This window comes from Dufourea novaeangliae, unplaced genomic scaffold, assembly GCF_001272555.1.
Source record: "Dufourea novaeangliae isolate 0120121106 unplaced genomic scaffold, ASM127255v1 scaffold133, whole genome shotgun sequence".
NCBI classification, from domain to species: Eukaryota; Metazoa; Arthropoda; class Insecta; order Hymenoptera; family Halictidae; genus Dufourea; species Dufourea novaeangliae.
In genome coordinates, this window is record NW_015374011.1 from 1,872,553 (window position 1) to 1,891,705 (window position 19,153).

At 47.7% G+C, this 19,153-nt stretch overlaps 1 protein-coding gene across 3 annotated transcripts; it reads right to left on the bottom strand.

The window, feature by feature from the left end:
- Positions 1 to 700: 700 nt before the first annotated feature.
- On the bottom strand, positions 701 to 7,597 carry LOC107188547 (armadillo segment polarity protein). Of its 3 annotated transcripts, none has more exons than XM_015576851.1 (7): positions 7,462 to 7,597; positions 6,402 to 6,465; positions 4,683 to 6,319; positions 4,412 to 4,591; positions 4,024 to 4,326; positions 2,938 to 3,037; positions 701 to 1,683 (listed from the first exon to the last, which is right to left on the bottom strand). In XM_015576851.1, the coding sequence occupies exons 2-7, from the start codon at positions 6,436 to 6,438 to the stop codon at positions 1,499 to 1,501; spliced, it is 2,442 nt and encodes an 813-aa protein (XP_015432337.1). In that variant the 5' UTR covers positions 6,439 to 6,465; positions 7,462 to 7,597; the 3' UTR covers positions 701 to 1,498. The 3 variants fall into 3 exon arrangements, with proteins under 3 accessions (XP_015432337.1, XP_015432334.1, XP_015432336.1); XM_015576848.1 differs by having other exon boundaries at positions 4,412 to 4,588; positions 7,462 to 7,513; XM_015576850.1 differs by lacking the exon at positions 2,938 to 3,037 and having other exon boundaries at positions 1,595 to 1,683; positions 4,412 to 4,588; positions 7,462 to 7,513.
- Between the last annotated feature and the right edge of the window lie 11,556 nt (positions 7,598 to 19,153).

A 19,153-nucleotide genomic window follows, 5' to 3' on the forward strand; every position in this document is an offset into this window, starting at 1 on the left:
AAACTGAGATATATTGTCGTTCGGATAATATACGCCTCCAGTTGCTGCATCGGTAAAAAATCATTTCTATAATGATCGTACGAGAAACGTTTGTTTTGGGTACGTATGCGCGAGCGCGACGAGAGACGCGCCTTAACTTAAAATACTGTCGGACATGGTACACGTGACGTTCGATTCGCACGTTCAATATTTTTTTCTCACCCTGATCCTTAGAGCTACGACAATAAACGTGGCATCATATCATTCTCACAACGTATTAACAATAATTTCGTAGATATAATACGTAAAAAAAAAAAAAAGGGAAGGTATAAAATCGATACCACTTGGTTTGTTGTGTGATTCACGGGGCTCGTCGAACGATAAATCAATGTTAACCGTTTTCGATGTCTCGATACGTAAACGGCGTTTGACCACCAGTTCCAAGTTCCCCTATATCTTTTTCTATTCTTTTTATTATAAATATCTAAGGTACGACATTGGTGAGTTATACATACATACATACACATGTATATACTTTTTTTTCCTGTACATATATCTGTATGTATACATATACATATATCTGTATATAGCGTAACCAACTTCATATTAGAGATCGTGGTTCTGAACGTGTATTACAGATGTGCGTGTTTCAGTTCCTGTAGTTTTTAATACACGAGTACATGGAAGGTAAAATACACGGATACACGGGTATTGCAATACACGGGTACGAGTCATCGCACGTCAAAAATCATGGGAAATTGCGGTCATAGTCTTCCACTTTTTTTTTTTCAAATTTTGCAGCAATTGTATCGTTTTCCCAAGGAAAACTCTAAGCATTTCATTTGACTATCCCGGCAATTTGTAGTTTTATCACCTATCGTAACATGTAGGAAGGTATATGTACATTTTACACTACCTAAATTTGATTAATTCTTGGGAACGCGATGGAAATGCTGCAAAATTTGGAAAAAAAAAAAGTTGGGTGACTATAACTGCAATTCCCCCTGCGTTTTGACGTAGAATGGCTCGTATCCGTGTATTTCCCTAACCGTGTACCCATGTATTTCACTATACATATACCCGTGTATTACAAACTACACGGACTGAAACGCAAGTACAGTAATTACACGTGTACACGTGTATTTAGATACACGTGAAACCGAGATCTCCACTTCATATATCTAGGATTCAAAGCAGTCATTCTCGATACTGCAATGATCGCATAAAACGATTTCGTACCCTGTCTCTTTCGTGTAAAAACAAGCTACAGTTCTTTTTTTTCTCATCCTCTCCTTCTGTGTGTAACGCGTGTATACTTGTGTGTATGTGCCATGGTAGTGTTTCTGCGATGATCGTTCGCGCATAGGAACTCGTCGTTCCACAGTTGTTCCGTCAAAATTCTTTCGATCTCGATCGATACAGGGTGAGAGTAAAACGACGATGCTATTTAGTCTGTATTAAAATTACTTAAGAGCCTCACTAGTCCGTTTCTCCGAGGAGGATTGCTGCTGGCACGGTTTCAGAGATCGGTGTCGTACCAGGCTGCGACCTGATTGTTATCTTGCGGCGGTGCAGGAAGCTCTTCTAAATGATCGAAACTCAGGTCACCCTCGTGCGCTACGTCCATAGTGTCCATCGCGCCATACGTCGACCCTCCACCTATTTCCAACCCTTGCATGGAATCTACTGGTATCTGACCATAACCTGTTCCGATAGAAAATTCATGATAAACCCAACGATTCGTCTCATCAATCGATTACGTGAACCGACAAGAACTACGTTGCTAAAGATTCTGCTAAAAGTTTCTTCAACCAGTAGAGCACAACTTTACTAAGTATTCGTAAAAGATTTTCTCGCCGAGGAAAAACCATTCGTTAATTCGAGTAATTAATAATAATCAGTAGGAGAGAATGCCACGTGAAAGCAAATCAATTTCTCTTCCTCCTCCTGCTCCTTCGCCACGAAGAAATGAGGGGAGACTAGACATTATTAATACATGAAACTACGTATGCGTAAAATAAAGCGAACAGCTACGCGAAGTATCCAATTAAGGAGCAGCAGACAGAATGATTCGAATGGCTAGAATTAAAACTATGATCTTGAACGCGCAATTTGTCGCGTTGAATCGCGATGCACGAAAACGAAACATCTTGTTTTACTTGCAGCAAGTACTCGATCACAATATAACCGCACGCGTTCGCGGGAAACACTTATCTAATTACTTACGAATACGTATCTATGCTTCTTCCCATCATAAAGTACGTTCAATTCGGAAACGATAACGAAAATACGTCATGCATTAAAAATTGTACGAGTGAGAAATTACAGAACACGTTCTAAAGCCTGTTGACAGTTTTTACGAGAAACAAAAGGTGCATTCGCAAAACGTGCATTACTAGTAATATTTACAAAACTCAACGAGATACGTGTACGTAGCGACCAGAGTTCAATCAAATCAAACCTATAAACAATTAAAAGCGTGTAAACATGTAGTGGTTAACAATAAAGCAGAGAACAGTACGTAAGAGCTGAGTGTCACCTATGTTACTGCGAGATACTGTTGATAGCCTGTATTTTAATATAAGTCCGTGGGTTAAGCTGCTGTTAAAACAACATAGAATTAAAGGCGTTACTTTCCTCTTGTCGTCGATAATATTAAGGATCGAACGGGTTATCGGAAACTGTTTCAAATCCGTAACATAGAGGTAGAAAAGAAATGGCACGAACACATGTGTACCCTCATCACCATATTATATGTAGGCACAAATCTGTTCCCCGATGCAAGAACAAGGAAGACGCGTTCGTTCCGACGAAAAATTCTCAGTTACGTAAAGAATACGGAGAATCGAACCGTGAATATCGCGTGGACAGAAATTTACATATGAAACTACGTCCGATCGAACGTTCCAATCGTTTGAAAGGCATTATCGAATGAAAAGGATGACGCTAGTGACTTACCTTGCGGCTGATACCCTCGACCTCCGTGGCTGCTGCTGTGTACGCTAGGGGGTCCTTGTCCATACATACCGTCATAGCCTTGATCAGGGCCAAGCATGTCCTGAAGATTAGGTAGCTCAGATCAACACAAAACGTATCTTCTGTTGCAGGTGTGTCTTTAACACCCCGTCGAGAGTATACGTCGAGACATACTTGTCGCAGTATCATCGGTATGTCGCGAAGAAAATTAGTAAAGTCCGCGGTAACGATACAACGTCGATGGGTAACTCGTTTCTAGTGTTCAGGGGTAATACCGCGATAATATCGTCTTTGTTACTCATTGTCAGCCTGAAAGGGTTGAAACACGAATGGAACGAAACGCATTCTCATGCATAACGTAACGTTGCAAACTGAGGATGATAATAAAGTTATCGTTGTACATATATGCGTGTATTACAGTTTCCATTGCTCCATTAGGCACGATTCTGGCAGTCGTTTCCCGTTTACGAACAACGCGGCCTTCGATTCGAATGCATTTATATATGTACAATTGTCTTTATATAAGCGAAAGCATCGATGTAAAAAACGCGAATGTACCAACGGATTTCGCGGTCAAACTAAAAAATATTACGCGGCAAAATATATGAAAGTTCGTCGACAATCTTTCACGACGTTAAAGCTACATTCGTGCTTTTCGTTGGGTTCATTTATCTTTCAAACTTGTTTAAGTTGTGCAAACTGGAATAATGGATAAGTGACATTTACTTCAGCGCACTACCTAATCGTACACTTCTAGACTTACATGGCGGGGCAGATTACGTATGCAAGTATGTACCTGCTATTACTAGGTACTACGTAAGGTATAATATTCGCTATCGCTATCCCGGTTTCGTGGCTTAATTTACTTAAACACAATGTAACAAAGTGATCGTACAGAAGAAAGTTAATATTTTTCATCGGTACCGAACATTTCGTGACTTGACGTACAAACCTGATCGCTGAAACGTATTCGAAAGTTGTATAGCATGACAAAGGAAATCTGTAAGGTGCATATTCTTATTGCAGCAGCACATACCGTCAGAGGAAAGATACTACGAGTTACGGTACCTGTAGGTCTGGTGGCATCGCGAAATCACCATTGTTCCACAGATTTGTGTCCTCGCGGAACAGAGAGTTGGTGAGTTCCATGGAAAGTCGCTTCTTGTATTCCTGTGGTTTGTCCTCGCTCATGCGGAACAGAACGGCTGCTGCGTAGGTGGCAACACCTTCGTTCCTCGAATGAAGTAGCTCCGTCAAAGGAGCAGTGGCACCTTCTTGTTCAATCATCTCGGCACCCTCTTTGTCTGCGGCAAGTTCACAAAGTACTCCGGCTGCTACGCGCTGAATATTCTCGATCTCGTTAAACAGCAGCTGCGCAAAGAAAAACATTTGTGTCCGATCGAATCAGCGGCAGAACAACAACAGGCGAAATGTCTATTCGAGGAAATTTACAGACCTGCACGAAAATCGGAATCACGTTCTGCGATCTGATGATCACCCTATTGTGCGATTCTCTTGCGAGAATATGAAGCGCTCCTACGGTACCCTCTACTATTTCCTCCATGCGTACACCACCGTCCATAAATGCGCCTGATGCCTGCCGGCTACCGGTGCTCGCAACGGACGACCGTTGCTGCTAAATAACAAACACGATTGTATCAGGCATGATAGGAGATTGATGTGTCATCGTTGCTAGAAAGTATCGAAGAAAACCCGATGATATTTACCCTTTGCGTCTCGGGGAAAGCACGCATCAGGAGTCGCACGAGGTGATGAATCGCTCCGTGGTCACGAAGCGGCCCGTGATTTGCAGGGCAGAGCGCCAAGTTACGAATCAATCCAATCACCGCTTTAACCAGTGGCCAACGCGAGGGTGGATGTAACAGTTTCACTATGACTTGGATTCCATAATTTAAGCGGATAGAATTCTGCGCCGTTTCAGCTTCTCCGTGGCGCGAGGTTAAATGACGAAGCGCGCATACCGCTGGTTCGCTGATCTCTTCTCGATTATCCGCGTAAATGATCGTACGCACCAGTGCATCGATGCCCCCCACTTGACATACCGTTACTTTATTGCGTTGATTGTTGCACGTAAGATTCGACAAGATTCCGGCAGCACACGTAATTACATTGACATCGGTAGAACTGAGCACCTGTACAAGACTTTGCAGTAATACTTCCAATCCGTCAACTTTTGTGCCAGCATCGGACAAATTTCGTAGCGTCCACAAACAATTCTGTACGAGTCTCTGACTCGGATTGCCGAGATGCATCGAGAGCGCTTGCATGCCACCCGCATCTACTATTGCCGGTTTATTGCTAGGGCAAACGGACAATACCTTCAAGACTCTCGAGGTCGTCCACAGAAGCTTCTCGTAAACGTACGAACGCATAATGCGTACCAGCTCTATCGGCCCTTGAGAAGCTAATATAATCAACTTGCTTTCCTGATTACCGTATGCCAAAATTTGCAGACAATCGGTCACTACAGCTAAAAATTTTTCGTTGTTTCGTTGAAGTAACGCAACCATTTTCTGCAAACCTCCGGCTAAACGCACGGTTGTTTTCGACCCATCCTGATGCAGCAATAAATTGTGAAGGGTCGTTATGGCGTAAAAGAGCACAGACTCCATCGGAGAGCTTAAAAGTTTAACGAGGGCTGGTATACCACCGCTTTTGAATATGGCCAGCAAACCTTGACTATGCTGCGATAAATTGTGTAACGTGCCCACCGCTGCTTTTGTCGACTCTAGATCGTTGCTATTCGAAATGGCATGAACCAACGCGTCTACCATTTGAGAACTGTTCATAATGGCGTGACGAGACGCTTCTTTTTTGGAAAGTTGGTGAACCATTATAGCCGCTTGAGACACGACAACCTGATCCTCGTCATTCAACAGTTTAATTAACTCAGGTATAGCGCGTGTAGCTAAATCAGCGTCATCTTGATAATTTATCAAATTGACAACCGCGTGTTTTAACATCTGACTCGGCTCTGCCAGTCTCTGCACAGCGGTGGATTGTGCTGGATCAAACTGAGTAGAGGGAATTTCGATACCTTCTTCCAATGTTTCTGGAAACATGGCAGCACGTACACGTTGAGATCTTGTATGGCTCAGTTGTTGATTCATTTCGTCAACTTGATCCTGAGTGAAACCCTGAGCGAATCCCTGATCCAAATCGAACATTAACTGATCACCTTCCATTTCGTCATCCTCCTTGCCAGACAAGGATGGTGCCTGGGTGACGGCACCGGAATGAATTCCAGAGTCAACCATGTATGAGTTTTGCTGCCACATCAAAGTCTGCTCCTTGGCAGAAACCATGGGCAGATCGCCCGGTCCCTGATAGGTCCCATGCGACACTGTAACACGAATAGTACAAAGTATTGCAAAAGTTTGACAGAGAACCGAAACTTCTGTGTCTCACGAGAAGATGTTACTTACTTGGTCGGGACTGATTCGAAGACATTTGATAACTCATGGCTTCTGCAGGCGAGTCTATCCACACCTGAAACAAAGAAATATTGTGACGTATACAGGGGTTAGATGGAATGAAATATTGTATAACGCCACGATCATAATTCTCACAGAGTTATAGTGTGATCACTGCAACATATTGGAACACAAGTTCCAAATATTAAAAAAAATTCTTTTATTGTGCAGCTTGAACCTACAGCCCTGAATACCGCAGCATCAATCGATGCAGTCGTTCGATGTGTTAATTTGTGACCATGCTGTATCTCTGCGAGGACTATAAATGCACAGGTGTGAGAGGAAGTCTCACGTAACGTTGAAAATTTAATCGCGTTTTATATTTGTAGCCCGTATGCGTAGCGGAAAGAAATAGCGAAAAAGATTCTATGAATCCGGTGTGCACCACCGTTTGCTGCACCCACGACAAAAAAAAAAATGGTCTGGAATTTCACGAAACAAACGTTATTCGTCTCGTCCGAGTGTTTAAAGACGCCAAGACGCGCATCGGGTCAGTGCACCGTATCGCGAAGAATGGAAGGAGGATGAGACCGCACGGAATGTGGCCACAATCGAGAGATCCTTCTCTGTACGCGTCCTCGCAGCTTTCGCTATTGTCATAGAAGAACACGCACGACACTCGATGATGATTTAATATTGTACGAATATGGGAGAAAATCACGAAGCCATAGGTGCACACGAGGCGCGAACGATTTCAGACAGGCGAAGGTAGAAGGACGCGCGTGGGCGTGCGGCACAACAAAGCCGTCGAGAATGCAATGCATTACCATTTTCCGAGGATCCACGGGCTGCGGAGAGCGGAGAGTGAAGAGCGGAAGGGAAGTGAAAACGGAACAACAGGCAAAAGATGCATTAACTACGGTATACACTGGCAGAAGAGAGAAAAGAGACAGAGAAGGAACACTTTTGACACACCCAGCGTAAACACTGCCGTCACGGAAATGACAAGGTTTTTCCCCCTATCGGTCGACGTACGACGTAATGGCGAACGATCAAATTCTACTGTGCTTACTGTATCGCGAGGATCGGCCGAAGGCGATTCCGTGAATCGTGTTCGAACGAGGACACGGCTGACTCGATACCGCGACGCTCGATCCACCAAATTCCGTTTTGCCCCCAACAACCAAACACTTCTTCGCCTATCTCTTCTCGCCACGGAGCTCACTTGGCCTGTCTTCGCTCGGATCAGTCAACTAAAGATGGCGGACACCGACGCGCAACCTTCGACGCTACCGCCACCTGTCGGCCATACTGATCCGAAGCTGTGTCGTGTGCTCACTATATCTTCGCGACGCAACCTCGATTAGCTGAATGTCTCTAGGAGGGTATTTATCGATTTTTACCCCTTACAAATACTCGATCCCCATCCAACTACCCTCACTCTTCATCCCCGGCTTCTACATTTCTTTAACGCGCTCCATTCAAAACCCCTAGACACAATCACAACAGGAAAATATGAATTAATGCCGAATGTATTAGGATATGCAAGTGTATTATCTGGCAGAGAACGTAAGCACGATTCACCGAATCGTATGAGTAACAAATAGCATCCGAATGACGAATCGTTGATGCGAAAGTTACACGATGATTTTTCGTGTTCATGTACGTGATGGTTACTCGTGTCGTATATGTATACGTACGTACGACGTCGGCGAAAGGGGAATTCGAATGATTCGTCGATACGATGGTAGAAAGTATGCCAGGTGTTGAAACGAACAATGCCCTGTAACGTTCCAATATCTCGTGCCAGGAGACTGAAGGATATAATATCCTGTGGCCGAAGAGATCAATTTCAATTAAAAGACAATACCCCGGGACATGGCAATTTTTTAATGGATTCCACTGGATATTTGTCCATCCAGTGTGGCCGAGAATTTCTGATCGAGTCCGGGAGTAAATCGTGTAGCTGGACAGCTAGAATGCGCGCAAAATAACAGACACCGGAGTCCAAAGTAAAATATACTGGCCGTTTGGCGGGAACACCATTCGTTATCGGCTGCGCCCACGCCGATTAATTTTCGGATGCGTGATGGCGGTACCGTTCCTTCCGTTCCGTACAGTGATGATACATTTTACGTCAGCGCTGATATTGAACGGATAATCGGAAAAAAGGAAAACACGCTTCGAAATATATCATCCCGCACCGATATTTCAATATCGACGCGGTGCGTCCCCGAATAAATTTACACTCGTTCTTTCAATTAATAACGAGCAATAACCATGGTGTGCATAATTCGAAGAATAAACTAAACTGGTTACTCGTTTCTGGATATTGTTTCTTTCCTCGCATACGCTACACCGCAAACATTTCACAACGGTATACTTACGAAAGTAAGTACTCCACAAAGGGTAAAGCGATAAGGAGTTAAATTGCGTTACAATCGAAGGAATGGTTATTCTCGTTCCACGAAGATCCTCGATTTGAACGTACCAAATGGACGGACCTTTTCGTGGTGATTCATTGCGACAGGGAATACATGTATTTTTCTGGCGAAACATTCATTTATTTATATAAAAATCGACCACGACGTATTCTCGTAGGTTTCTCGTTTATTTACGAGCCTAAAGGGGGGAGCCTAAACGCGTAGCCCACGCCTCGCTATATCCGGAGGATACTGCCCCCCTTAACCGGATCGGCAAAGGCGAGTGTTTCGTGTTCGCGAGAAAAAAATGACGCGTAGAGAGATCATTTCGCGTTCGATCGGTTCGATCGAGAAAACTAGTTCCGGCAAGAGTGTCACGGAGATTTGATCTCGCTCGTTTGCTCCTCTCGATTCCTTAAATTTCGCGTAGTCCTCGAAAAACGCATGGGTACCATCTCGAAGGCGGACCAGGTAGAGCATAGAGGGTGACAGATGCCTGTTCAACGGTGTCTCCCCACCTACGCGGGGCATGCTGCTGACACGAGCGTTTATGTCTGCATAAATTCTCATTTGAGCCCCGATAATAAAGTAAGCACACGAGGGGGACGGACACACGTTGCTCGGTTCGGCGAGCACAGGCTGATACATAGATCACCGTTGAGCGTGGGGCAAGAAAAGGGGGGAAGAGTGGAACGGGGTTGAGAGACGGGGGCAGAGGGGATGAGGAGCTCAAGGGCTGAGAGGTTTGCAGGGGTGGAGGGACCAACGATGGCTAGGCATATATTTATGCGTATCTATATAAGGTACACACGAGCACGTTACCCCTCGAACGAGACACCACACAAAGCTGGACGCACGCACGTATACAACATTCTTGAGATGCAGCGTGCTTAATTATATGCATTCTGAGAATCTACGCGGATCTCCTTCGCCTAATGCCCGTGCGTATACCGCGATGCTTCGTGTTTACGCAAGGGCAGATAGGAGGAGGGCCACTGTTGCTCCGTTCTCTGCCCGATCCAGGAATGGTAAAACTCTATGAAAATCGTTATTTCTGTCTTGCACCGTCGATTACCGAGCATTCACGGATCCTAACGTATACATATATGCTCGTCGTATGGTTCACCGACGCATCGATACACGTACGTTGACGTTCGCGTCAGTTTAGGCTCTGAAACCCGAAGCGAAGGAAGCACGGGATGATCAAGCGGGCCGAAGTTTTGGTCGTTTTCCCGAAACTCTGAGGTGCGAAAAGGTGGAAATGACCACTCCGTTGTCCCACGGGAAGAAAACGAGTCAACAGAGAGAAGTTCCACGGACATGACCGTATGGTTTGGCGTAGTTGATGGAGTACCCTCGTGGCTAATGTCGAGCGAGGGCGGTGGATACAGTCAGCGTCGTGGACGACGAACGATGCTCGATTCATCACCCGGTTCAACGGAAGGGATTCACGCAACTCCCAAGACACAAACAAATCAAGGGAGTGTCGAAAATCAGCGGAGGTATCGTGAGAGGGCCAACGAATAGTTTCGCGCATCAGGATCGATGGTGACTAGCACTCCCTCGGGAAGTTATACGATCAAGGAAGTTGGTATACGTAATGCGCTCGTTACGATCGGAAAAGTTAAAACGTTTGCGCGTGTACCGTGAAATGTATATGTGTAGTTTTTTTTTTTCTAACTGCCGTTGAAACATCCAAGATAACTTTAATCGTTCGTGGACGATGAAGGAAATCAGGTGAACGGTCGATCGATCGGTAAAATCAGGTTAGGGATGCGCGTTAACATGGTCGAGCGTAGAGAAGTTTCACCGTCCGAGAAGATCGAAAAGAACAGGAGGATCGCTGTACGGTAATAGCATAGCAGAGTGGGAATACGAGTGAGCGCAAGGAATGGATATAGGGGACACGGAGATAGGAGGAGGGTGGAAGGGTGGCGTGGTACCGTGGTACCGTGGTACCTTGGTACCGATGCAGCTCGTTCGAGATGGTATCCGGGGCGTGCCTCGTGTACCGCGGCGTCGTCGAATCGAAACCCTTGGCGAAGGTCATCGAGATCAGCGCACTCGGCACGTCGATCAGACGATTTTGTGCGGCACACCTGCGCTCGTGCTTATCCGGTCTCTGCGGTGCGCGGCTCCTCGCAGAGCGCGGCCAACGTGTGGGTGCGGGCTGACAGCTCCTATCGGAATGGCTGGGATAGGTTATTGGAGGTCCTCAAATGGTATCGAACAAGGTTTTGCCGGAGCGCGCGGGAGGGGTGATAAGAGGGAGCGGTTTCTCTAAGTATCGCGAGAGAGTCACTCATACATACGCTGGTAGTACGCACACGTGGTTAACTATGCACCGTATACCTATACGAGAAACTCGGCGTAAGAGCCGCGTGTCCGTATACGAGTTTACCGGAGGGGGATTACCAGCACGATCGAAGATCGTCACGAACGTACGTCGATTTCCGTACGTGCGACTCCTCCTCGGTCTGGTCCCGCGATGTGTGCGTAAATCGAATGAACGCGCGTGTACGAGTCCGAGATTGGCCGGTCTACTCGATGCCGAGGGAAAAGATACTGCGGGACGTGGCCATCACTGATGAGCCAACCCACACCGTGCGACAGCGACAAACAGGACAGCACCGGGACAGGACAGGACCGTCTCGCTCGGTATCAGGACTGTAAATCCGGGATTTTATTCGCCCGGTATCGAGGTTTATAGTGTCCTCAGTAGTACGAGCCTGTGTGAGTCGTTCGGTCGCGTACGTGTGCCTGAGTTATGTTCAACCGTCTCGCGGCAAGACGTTTGCATATCTCCGCTCCTCCGCTCTCCTATACGAAAGCAACGTCGTCTCCGGGGGAGACGAGCCGAACAAGAGGAGGAGAAGACCAGAAGAGGACGATCCTCCCCTTCCCCCTCACCCTTTCCCCTCGAGAGAAGAACTCCGTTTACCTCGGTCCGTCATCCTCCGCCTCTGTCCGCGAAACGAGACCTTCCTGAAAAACGCGCGGTTTATCTTGGCCCCTCGGTATCCTCCCGTATACACCGGGTATTAACCGGCTGTCCGGCGAATCGAATTTATCGGACGGCCTGGCTTTATCGAACGCCCCCACTTAACGTCCTGCTTAATTAGGCACCGGCCGACCGGTGTGCTTAATGACGAAGGAGTCCCGATGACGCCAGGACGAGAAATCTCCTATTGCCATCCGCGTCCGTCCGTCCGATCCTCTTTGACGCTCTATCGGCACGTCCCCTCCGCATCGTGCGCTCCTTTCGAATCGCCGGTGAACGCCCGAGTAATTTACGTCGATTTCGTCGATAGATTCTCGCTTCCGAATGAAACTGGTTACGTTTCCAAGAACGGATCTATTTGCTTCGTAGTTTTTTCATTCGACCAGAATTTTCGCTTGTCGTTAAATCGAGGAATAATCTCTGAGACGCGACGCGACGTTGGATCATCGAAACAACGGAATACGTATCGACGATGTGGGTTCTGGTGATCGGTATGGACGAATGGAGAAGTGTTTAGACACCAGGGCGGCGACGAGTACGAGATCCGTATAGGACCAGAACAGCAGGGTTGAAGAAGAGAAGGGACTCTAAGAAGACGATGCCGATTACGTTCGATGTTCGTTTTACGGTCAAAGACGGAATAATCGTACAAGTTCGCGCTACCGGCTGCTTTAATAAGGGGAAACGATAAAGTTGAACGCCTGGACGTCGGCGAAATCGTCGGGACGCATTACGCGGCAATCAGGGATCGATAATTTTCGCGTTACGTGACAGCGATTGGCCAGCGCTACCGGCGGGTCCGGTAATACTTTGCTCTCTCTTTCGTTTCGTTCGGCAGTCGGACGACAAGGAACGAAGACCGTTGCCAGTAATCAGGGTCGATGGCAACGGTATTAAAATTATGGACGAACACGCGTCCCGCGCGGATTCCTTTGATCCTTCATCGCGTACTACGTCCACGCTACGTCCACCTTCTCTTTCGTTCGCCGTCCACCGATCCTTCCTGTCCCACGTTCGACCTAGCCAGGGCGGCCATCGAGGATTCCCGAATCGATATGGGTTTCGATTTGATCAGATCCACGCGGCATCGACGGAGATGACCGTTGGAGAACCGCTCGGCAACGAGGTGAACAACTTACCCGGTCTAACGATGCCAATAGCGAATTCGATAAGGAAACTCACACGCATGGATCGTGATACGTGCCTGTGGATCATTTGCCTTAATCGCGCGCAGCTCTCGAAACAGAGCCACGGATACGCTAAGAAAATGATACCATGGTCTAGTACGTAACGAACGTAAGTACGTTCAGAGAATCTGTTTCTCGTTGTTTCCCGTTGTCCTACTGTCATCGCGAACAGATTTGGCTACGGTTATGAAGATCAATGGGATTACGAGCCGTACCGGTCGCGAGAGAATCGATGAAACGGATAGTCCGATGGCCAATGACAGAAGACACGTGCGTGATAAGAAAATCCAAGGAGCACCGTATCGCGTGCGTGCGCGCGCGCGCACGCACACACACAGGTAACAAATATTCGTGTTACCGATAATACGTAACCTCGACTCCGACGGGGATAACGATAAATTATCGGGATGGTATTAGTATTAGAAATTGATTACGCCCCATTGATTATTCGGGCGGCGGTAAGTACTTAATGGTTACTCGGCAATAATTTATCAGAGATTAGTATTAGTTCTGTTGTTCTCGTTTATTCCTTCGGCATGATTTCGCGCACGGATAACCGTGCACTCGAGAGATCCTATTTCTGAAGAGGAAACGGAAGCGTAGTCGTCGTCCGGCCCGTACTGTCTCGTCGAAAGTGTTTCGCGACGATAAAAAGAGTCACCCTCGCTCGTCGATGTTCGCGCCCCTTCTAGCACGCGACGTTTCGCGACGGGGGTTGAATGATCGGCACGCAGGAACGCCGGTGTCCACGTCCAGAAGAAAACGAGACTTATAGAAATAAATTCAATTGCAAGAATAATTATCGCCGCTTATCCGCGTATAAAGTAGGATATCCTACGGCAGGACTCGTGACAGGTACCAATTACCTTCATAAATGAGAAGCATTCAATTCAATTTTCATAAATAAGAGCTATTCAAATGAGAGGGGTGAGGTGACGCGGGATAAGAGCAAAGAGGGGGAGTCGAAGGAGGAGGAGGAGGAGGATGAGAAGAAGAAGAAGAAAAAGAGGACAAGTTGCAAGAAGAAGAAACGAAGAAAGAGATGACGATGATGATGAAGAAGAAACGCGAGCGGTGAAGGGGAAGGAAGGCGTCCCGTCGAAGAGGGCAGAGGAAGAATCTTGGAAGGGGGACGAAGAGGAGAGAATCGGTCGAAGAAGGTGGAGAACGAAGGAGGCGGGCAGGCAGCGAGTTTTGGTGGCGGGGAAGTGATCTAAGCGATGCGACAGCGGGGAGTAAGCTGGATATATTGCCGCCTGAGAGCGCGCTGTTTTCAACCAATTATTTCTACTTGTGGTTGCATGACGGGTACGGGCATGGCCACGGCGGGGTGGGTCGGGGGCGGCAGCGTACGAGAAAGAGGCGAGTTAATGCCATAAATACATCAGCGTTATGGATGCCAGCAATTATATGAGCCCCGACGAGGTGGAGCGCCTCGTTGTGTATATGTACGTATGTATACACCTATATCCTGTATCTGTCTCTGTATATACACGCGTACGTGTATGTATGACATGATCCTTCGGCCCCGGATACCTCGGCCTCACCTTGGTTGCAACTGGTCCGGTTCTCACGTTAAATCGAATCCGCTGCCAATCGAATTATTTTTGTCTGTCGTCCCCGTATCGAACGGCTTGTTCTAGCAGAACGATTTTTATCCCGTACTCGTCGTCTCGCCACCCCACCACGCTTGTTATCAACAGTCGTCTGCTGTTTTCGCGGTTCATCAAGCAAACTATAAGGCAGAAACGAAGCGTTTATTCGAAAATTTTGCAAAACGATTCGCCGACTTCATTTTTCCGCGACCCGCGGATCAACGTACGCACAGTATGTATGTATTGTACGCGCGTTAATATGTCGGACAGCGAAGTCGACATGTCGTATTTACGATGGCTGTAGGCGGCAAACGGATCTGAATATTTTTGACAATATTCCGAATACGAAAGGTGGCGCAACCTCAGACTTCCGACCATTTTCCCAGCGTGCACGAAGATAAGGCCAGCGCGGACGAAAATGAATCGAGTGATTTTATTCGCGGCACAAATCAAGAGATTATTTCCTCCTCGCTGGACCTTGGTTTTGCTTATACGCCGCGCCGTACTTCGTGGTCTTGTGAAATTGAATCGTTGCGTTCGCAGCCTTAAATTATACGTCGTCGCCAACACCCACGCGTACCTACCCCGGGATATTCACGCGCGCGAGACTGCTTCCATTCGAGAGTCCCTCGTGTTTTGCTGGATTAAAACGTTTGTTTCGAACGGGATTGCCCCGAGTCCGACCTCTTTCGTTATTTTACTCGGTGACTTTGCATTTTCTTCCCGACGATGTAATAATAAGTACGCCTATGAAACGAAGAATCCGCGTGACGGACCGTTTTAATTTGCGGGCAGAGTGGAGATCTCTTCCCGTTTCTCTCCTAATATCGCTGTTTCGCTCTCCACTTTTCCACCGTTTGGTACTCGCATCGTTGAATTCTACAAAACGGTAGCAACAGAAATGCTGACCCGGCGCTTACACTAAACCGAATCGAAATGGCGGGAGAAGAAGCCATCGCATCGGATTGGGATCGCGTTTCGTGTATGTGATCGCAACACAAGAAAGAAAAGGAACGACCACGTCCGAAAGGACAATTATCGATCAATCTTTCCGGAAGTATCCGACGGAGAACATAAATCGACTTCGCGCAAAACTTGAAGCGCTTCGCGAGTGGTTGCGCGCGATTCTCGTGCGAGGAGCCCATAATTCTGGCCCGTCCATCGTGCCAGGCCTCCATCCGCGGACGCGATTGGCCGTAGCCACGGGTGTTCCCGATGCTTTCTGGCCCTATACATACTCCTTTTCTCCTTTTCTCCTTTCCTCCTTTCCTCGTTCGCCGTCCCCTTTCCTCGTCGCCGTTGGCGCTCGCCTCCTTCGGCATCCTCGAGATCTCTCTTTTAATTCTCGGGGGCTCAATTAAAATCGGGACCGGCTCTCTCCCTCGCCAACCCTACGCTCGCGTTATCAGAGCATTATCTGGAAGGCGTCGTTCCGCGCTTTTCATGGATCCCCGTTCGGTCAGCCCTCTAAACCGCTCTTGCTAGATCCACGATTCCGTGGAAACGATTCCTCGTGGTCTGCTCGATAAGTGCTCTCCAATTAGTGCGAAAACATTTCTCTGTTGCTTTTTGCCGCGAATGCACGACCGCCGGCCGGCTGAATTTGATAGCGATCTTACGAGCGAGGATTTCGTGACCTCGGCTAACTCCCGCGACCCCCGTAATGTGGTAGGTACTGCCGGTTTGTTGGAACGATCGGTAGCTGCGCTCCATTGTTCGTCGAATTCGCGTGGTCGTGTCATCTTCTGATCATTTCGTCGCGTTATCGGAAGCAGGAGGATTACGCGTCCCGTGCAGTACGATACCGAATGAATCGCGCGAATTATCCCTTACAAAATATTTAATGCCTACGGCATAAACACCTGCGCTGTCCTGTCGTTAAGATATTCTCGTTCGCAAGGTTCGAAGGACCTCTTTTTTTGTTTTTCAAACTGTAGAGGAACGGACAGCCAAGACGAACAAAGTATCATCGACAAGTTGTACACCGGCGACGGCGACGGCGGTCGGTGGTGTACTGTAAATCCTAAAAGACCGTCCATTGAACCGGGGAGGACCCGGCTATTAGGACCATCACCGGGATGCTAAATGACATCGGTGGAGACCGCTTAGTCCGGCTAAGGACGACATAAAGTTGCGTGTACGAAAATGAATGTTTGCTGGAATTTATTATTGCCGGGTCCGGCTCGTAATTCAAAGGAGGTTGGCGTTATCTTCATCAGAGGATGCACCGGCTCCGGCCAAACGCCGCGTGAGCCCTCGCGATGCTCCACGTCGTCTGTATTAGAATCATTCCTTGTACACGGTCGAATGTATAGCGCGTCGGTCCATCCATCCCTTGCGTCGTATCCGTGTCAATTTCTTCGTTCTTTTTTCTTCTGTTTTCGAGAACCAGGATAAATCAACATGATTTCGCGCGAATTCCAATCCTGTTCGAAGAGACACGCCACGATTCGTTGCTATCATGGTGAACACGTGAAATCGACCCTTGTCTTAACGGAGAAATCGATAAAAAGATCCGCAAGAATCTGAGCCATATATTTTTCACGGTGTTAAAACATGAAATCGTATTCCTTGTCTGATTCTCGAGACGCGTGGAAGAGAGATGCTCCTCCAAAAAGGTATTTGGAATCTGTCGATAAGGGGGGAAGATGCGAGTGGATTTGGCAGTCGCTTCGTAGAAATACTCAATATTTACGTGGCTGTTCGATCGCCCGTCAGAATCAGGTAAAGTCGGCGAGAAATAAGAGCAACGGAAGGCAAACTGACGTGGGAGTTACCCACGGTGAAAGAGGGACGGACATCAGGCGAGTAAGCCACGGTTGCATCGGTTGGCAAGCTTTCGGGAAGATGGCGCCAAGAGTACTTTGGAATCCTGATCGGTATCTCCTGCACTCTCCCTCTCCCACCTGATTTCTGCATTTATCTATGCGTACGATATTTAACATTCCGTGTATCTATACTTTTCAATTATGATTCGTTAGAAGCTTGACATCTCGTTGATAGAATACCAAGAACGGAAAACACAAGAACCTAGATCACTCGAAAGAAGGGTATATAATCTAAGGGGAGCAAGGATCCTTCGGAAGAAAGAGAGATCGGTGAAAACAGAATAGAGAGGTACACGATGACGAAAAAGGGAAATGGAGAGAGAGAGGGAGAGAGAGAGAGAGACAGCAGGAGAAGGTGGAATAGTCCCAGAAGAGTCGTTAAAAAAACGAGAAACGAAGAACGCAGGAGGCGAGGACGAGTAAGGAAGGGACAGCAGGTGCTTTGTCACCGCGCGAGTAAATCCGGCGAGTTCTGGGACGCTCCTTGCAGATTGCGAGTCACGCGGCTCGCATCCTCCACATGTATGCTTTTGTACCGATGACGTCATTGAAATATGGTTGCCCTCCCTTTCTCGTCCAAGTAGAAACGCATCGGGCCACAGGCCGTTTCGTCGAGCGAGCCGTATAGGATCCGTGGTGGAGTTGTACGCGACTCGGGAGAACCCAACTCGTCGTTGGCAGGGGTCTGCGCGAGCACGCTCGCGCGGGCCTACAGCCAGAAAAGACAGGAGGAGGAACGAACGTTTTTGTTTCCCAGTGACATTTATTTGGGTGCAAGGGGACGTGGGGTTCTCGTTTTGCATAAGTCAGGTGTATCCGTGTGTGAGTAGAAGCACCGTGATATAAATCCTCGCGCGAGGAGACTGCCCAGTGGCTCTGCCTCCGTCTTTCTCCTCTCCCTTCTTCGTAGTCACCATCTTCTCATCTCTATCTCTATCTTTCCGTCTTCCCGGGCGGTTCTGGCTCTCTTTTTCTCGTGGATCGCAATGCCGCACCGCACCGTCCTTTCCCTCCGTCCCTTTCCTATCTATGGCCCCCATCTTCCTCTTCTTTGCTTCTCCCTTCTCGCCCTTCGCCACTTGACTGGACTCGAGCGCACTATGGTGCACCCTGTTCTGCATATAATGCACCGGCCACCGTTCCACCCCTCTTCCTTGCTACACCACCTCCACCACTCCCCCTATCCTGCCTACCAACCTTCGGCCCGGCTGGAGAACTCGCCTCCGTACATGCATGTCCACCGGCGTAACGTTGATGACCCACGAAAGGATCATTACCGAGGCAACGGGCACCACGCCGTTCTACCTTGCCTTCCTTGCCTCCCTAGCCGACCGTCCAAGGGTTCGTTTAAATACCGGAACCGCTACCGAAACATAACGAGCCGATAAGCGAAAGGTTGCTCAAACTCACAAGTATACACGTTCGATCCAACGTTCTCTTAGAAACGGAGGTCGAGTGGGAAAGGGTTAGCGTTTTCTCAGAGGGAACACGCGGGTTCACCGATACGATCGGAACCGTTCGAATCGAATTTTCGACCGGTATCCGCGAGATAAACTATTTACAAGACGACTATTAAACACCGAGACGTCACGGCGCATTCTTTGTCCAAGAGCAAAGCATCGAAAGATTCCAGTCCCCGTTACTTTCGTTTTCGACCGATCCCGTACACTTCCATGGAATTTTATTTGATCCATCATTGTGTTTTCTACAGCGATACGTCGATTATTCCG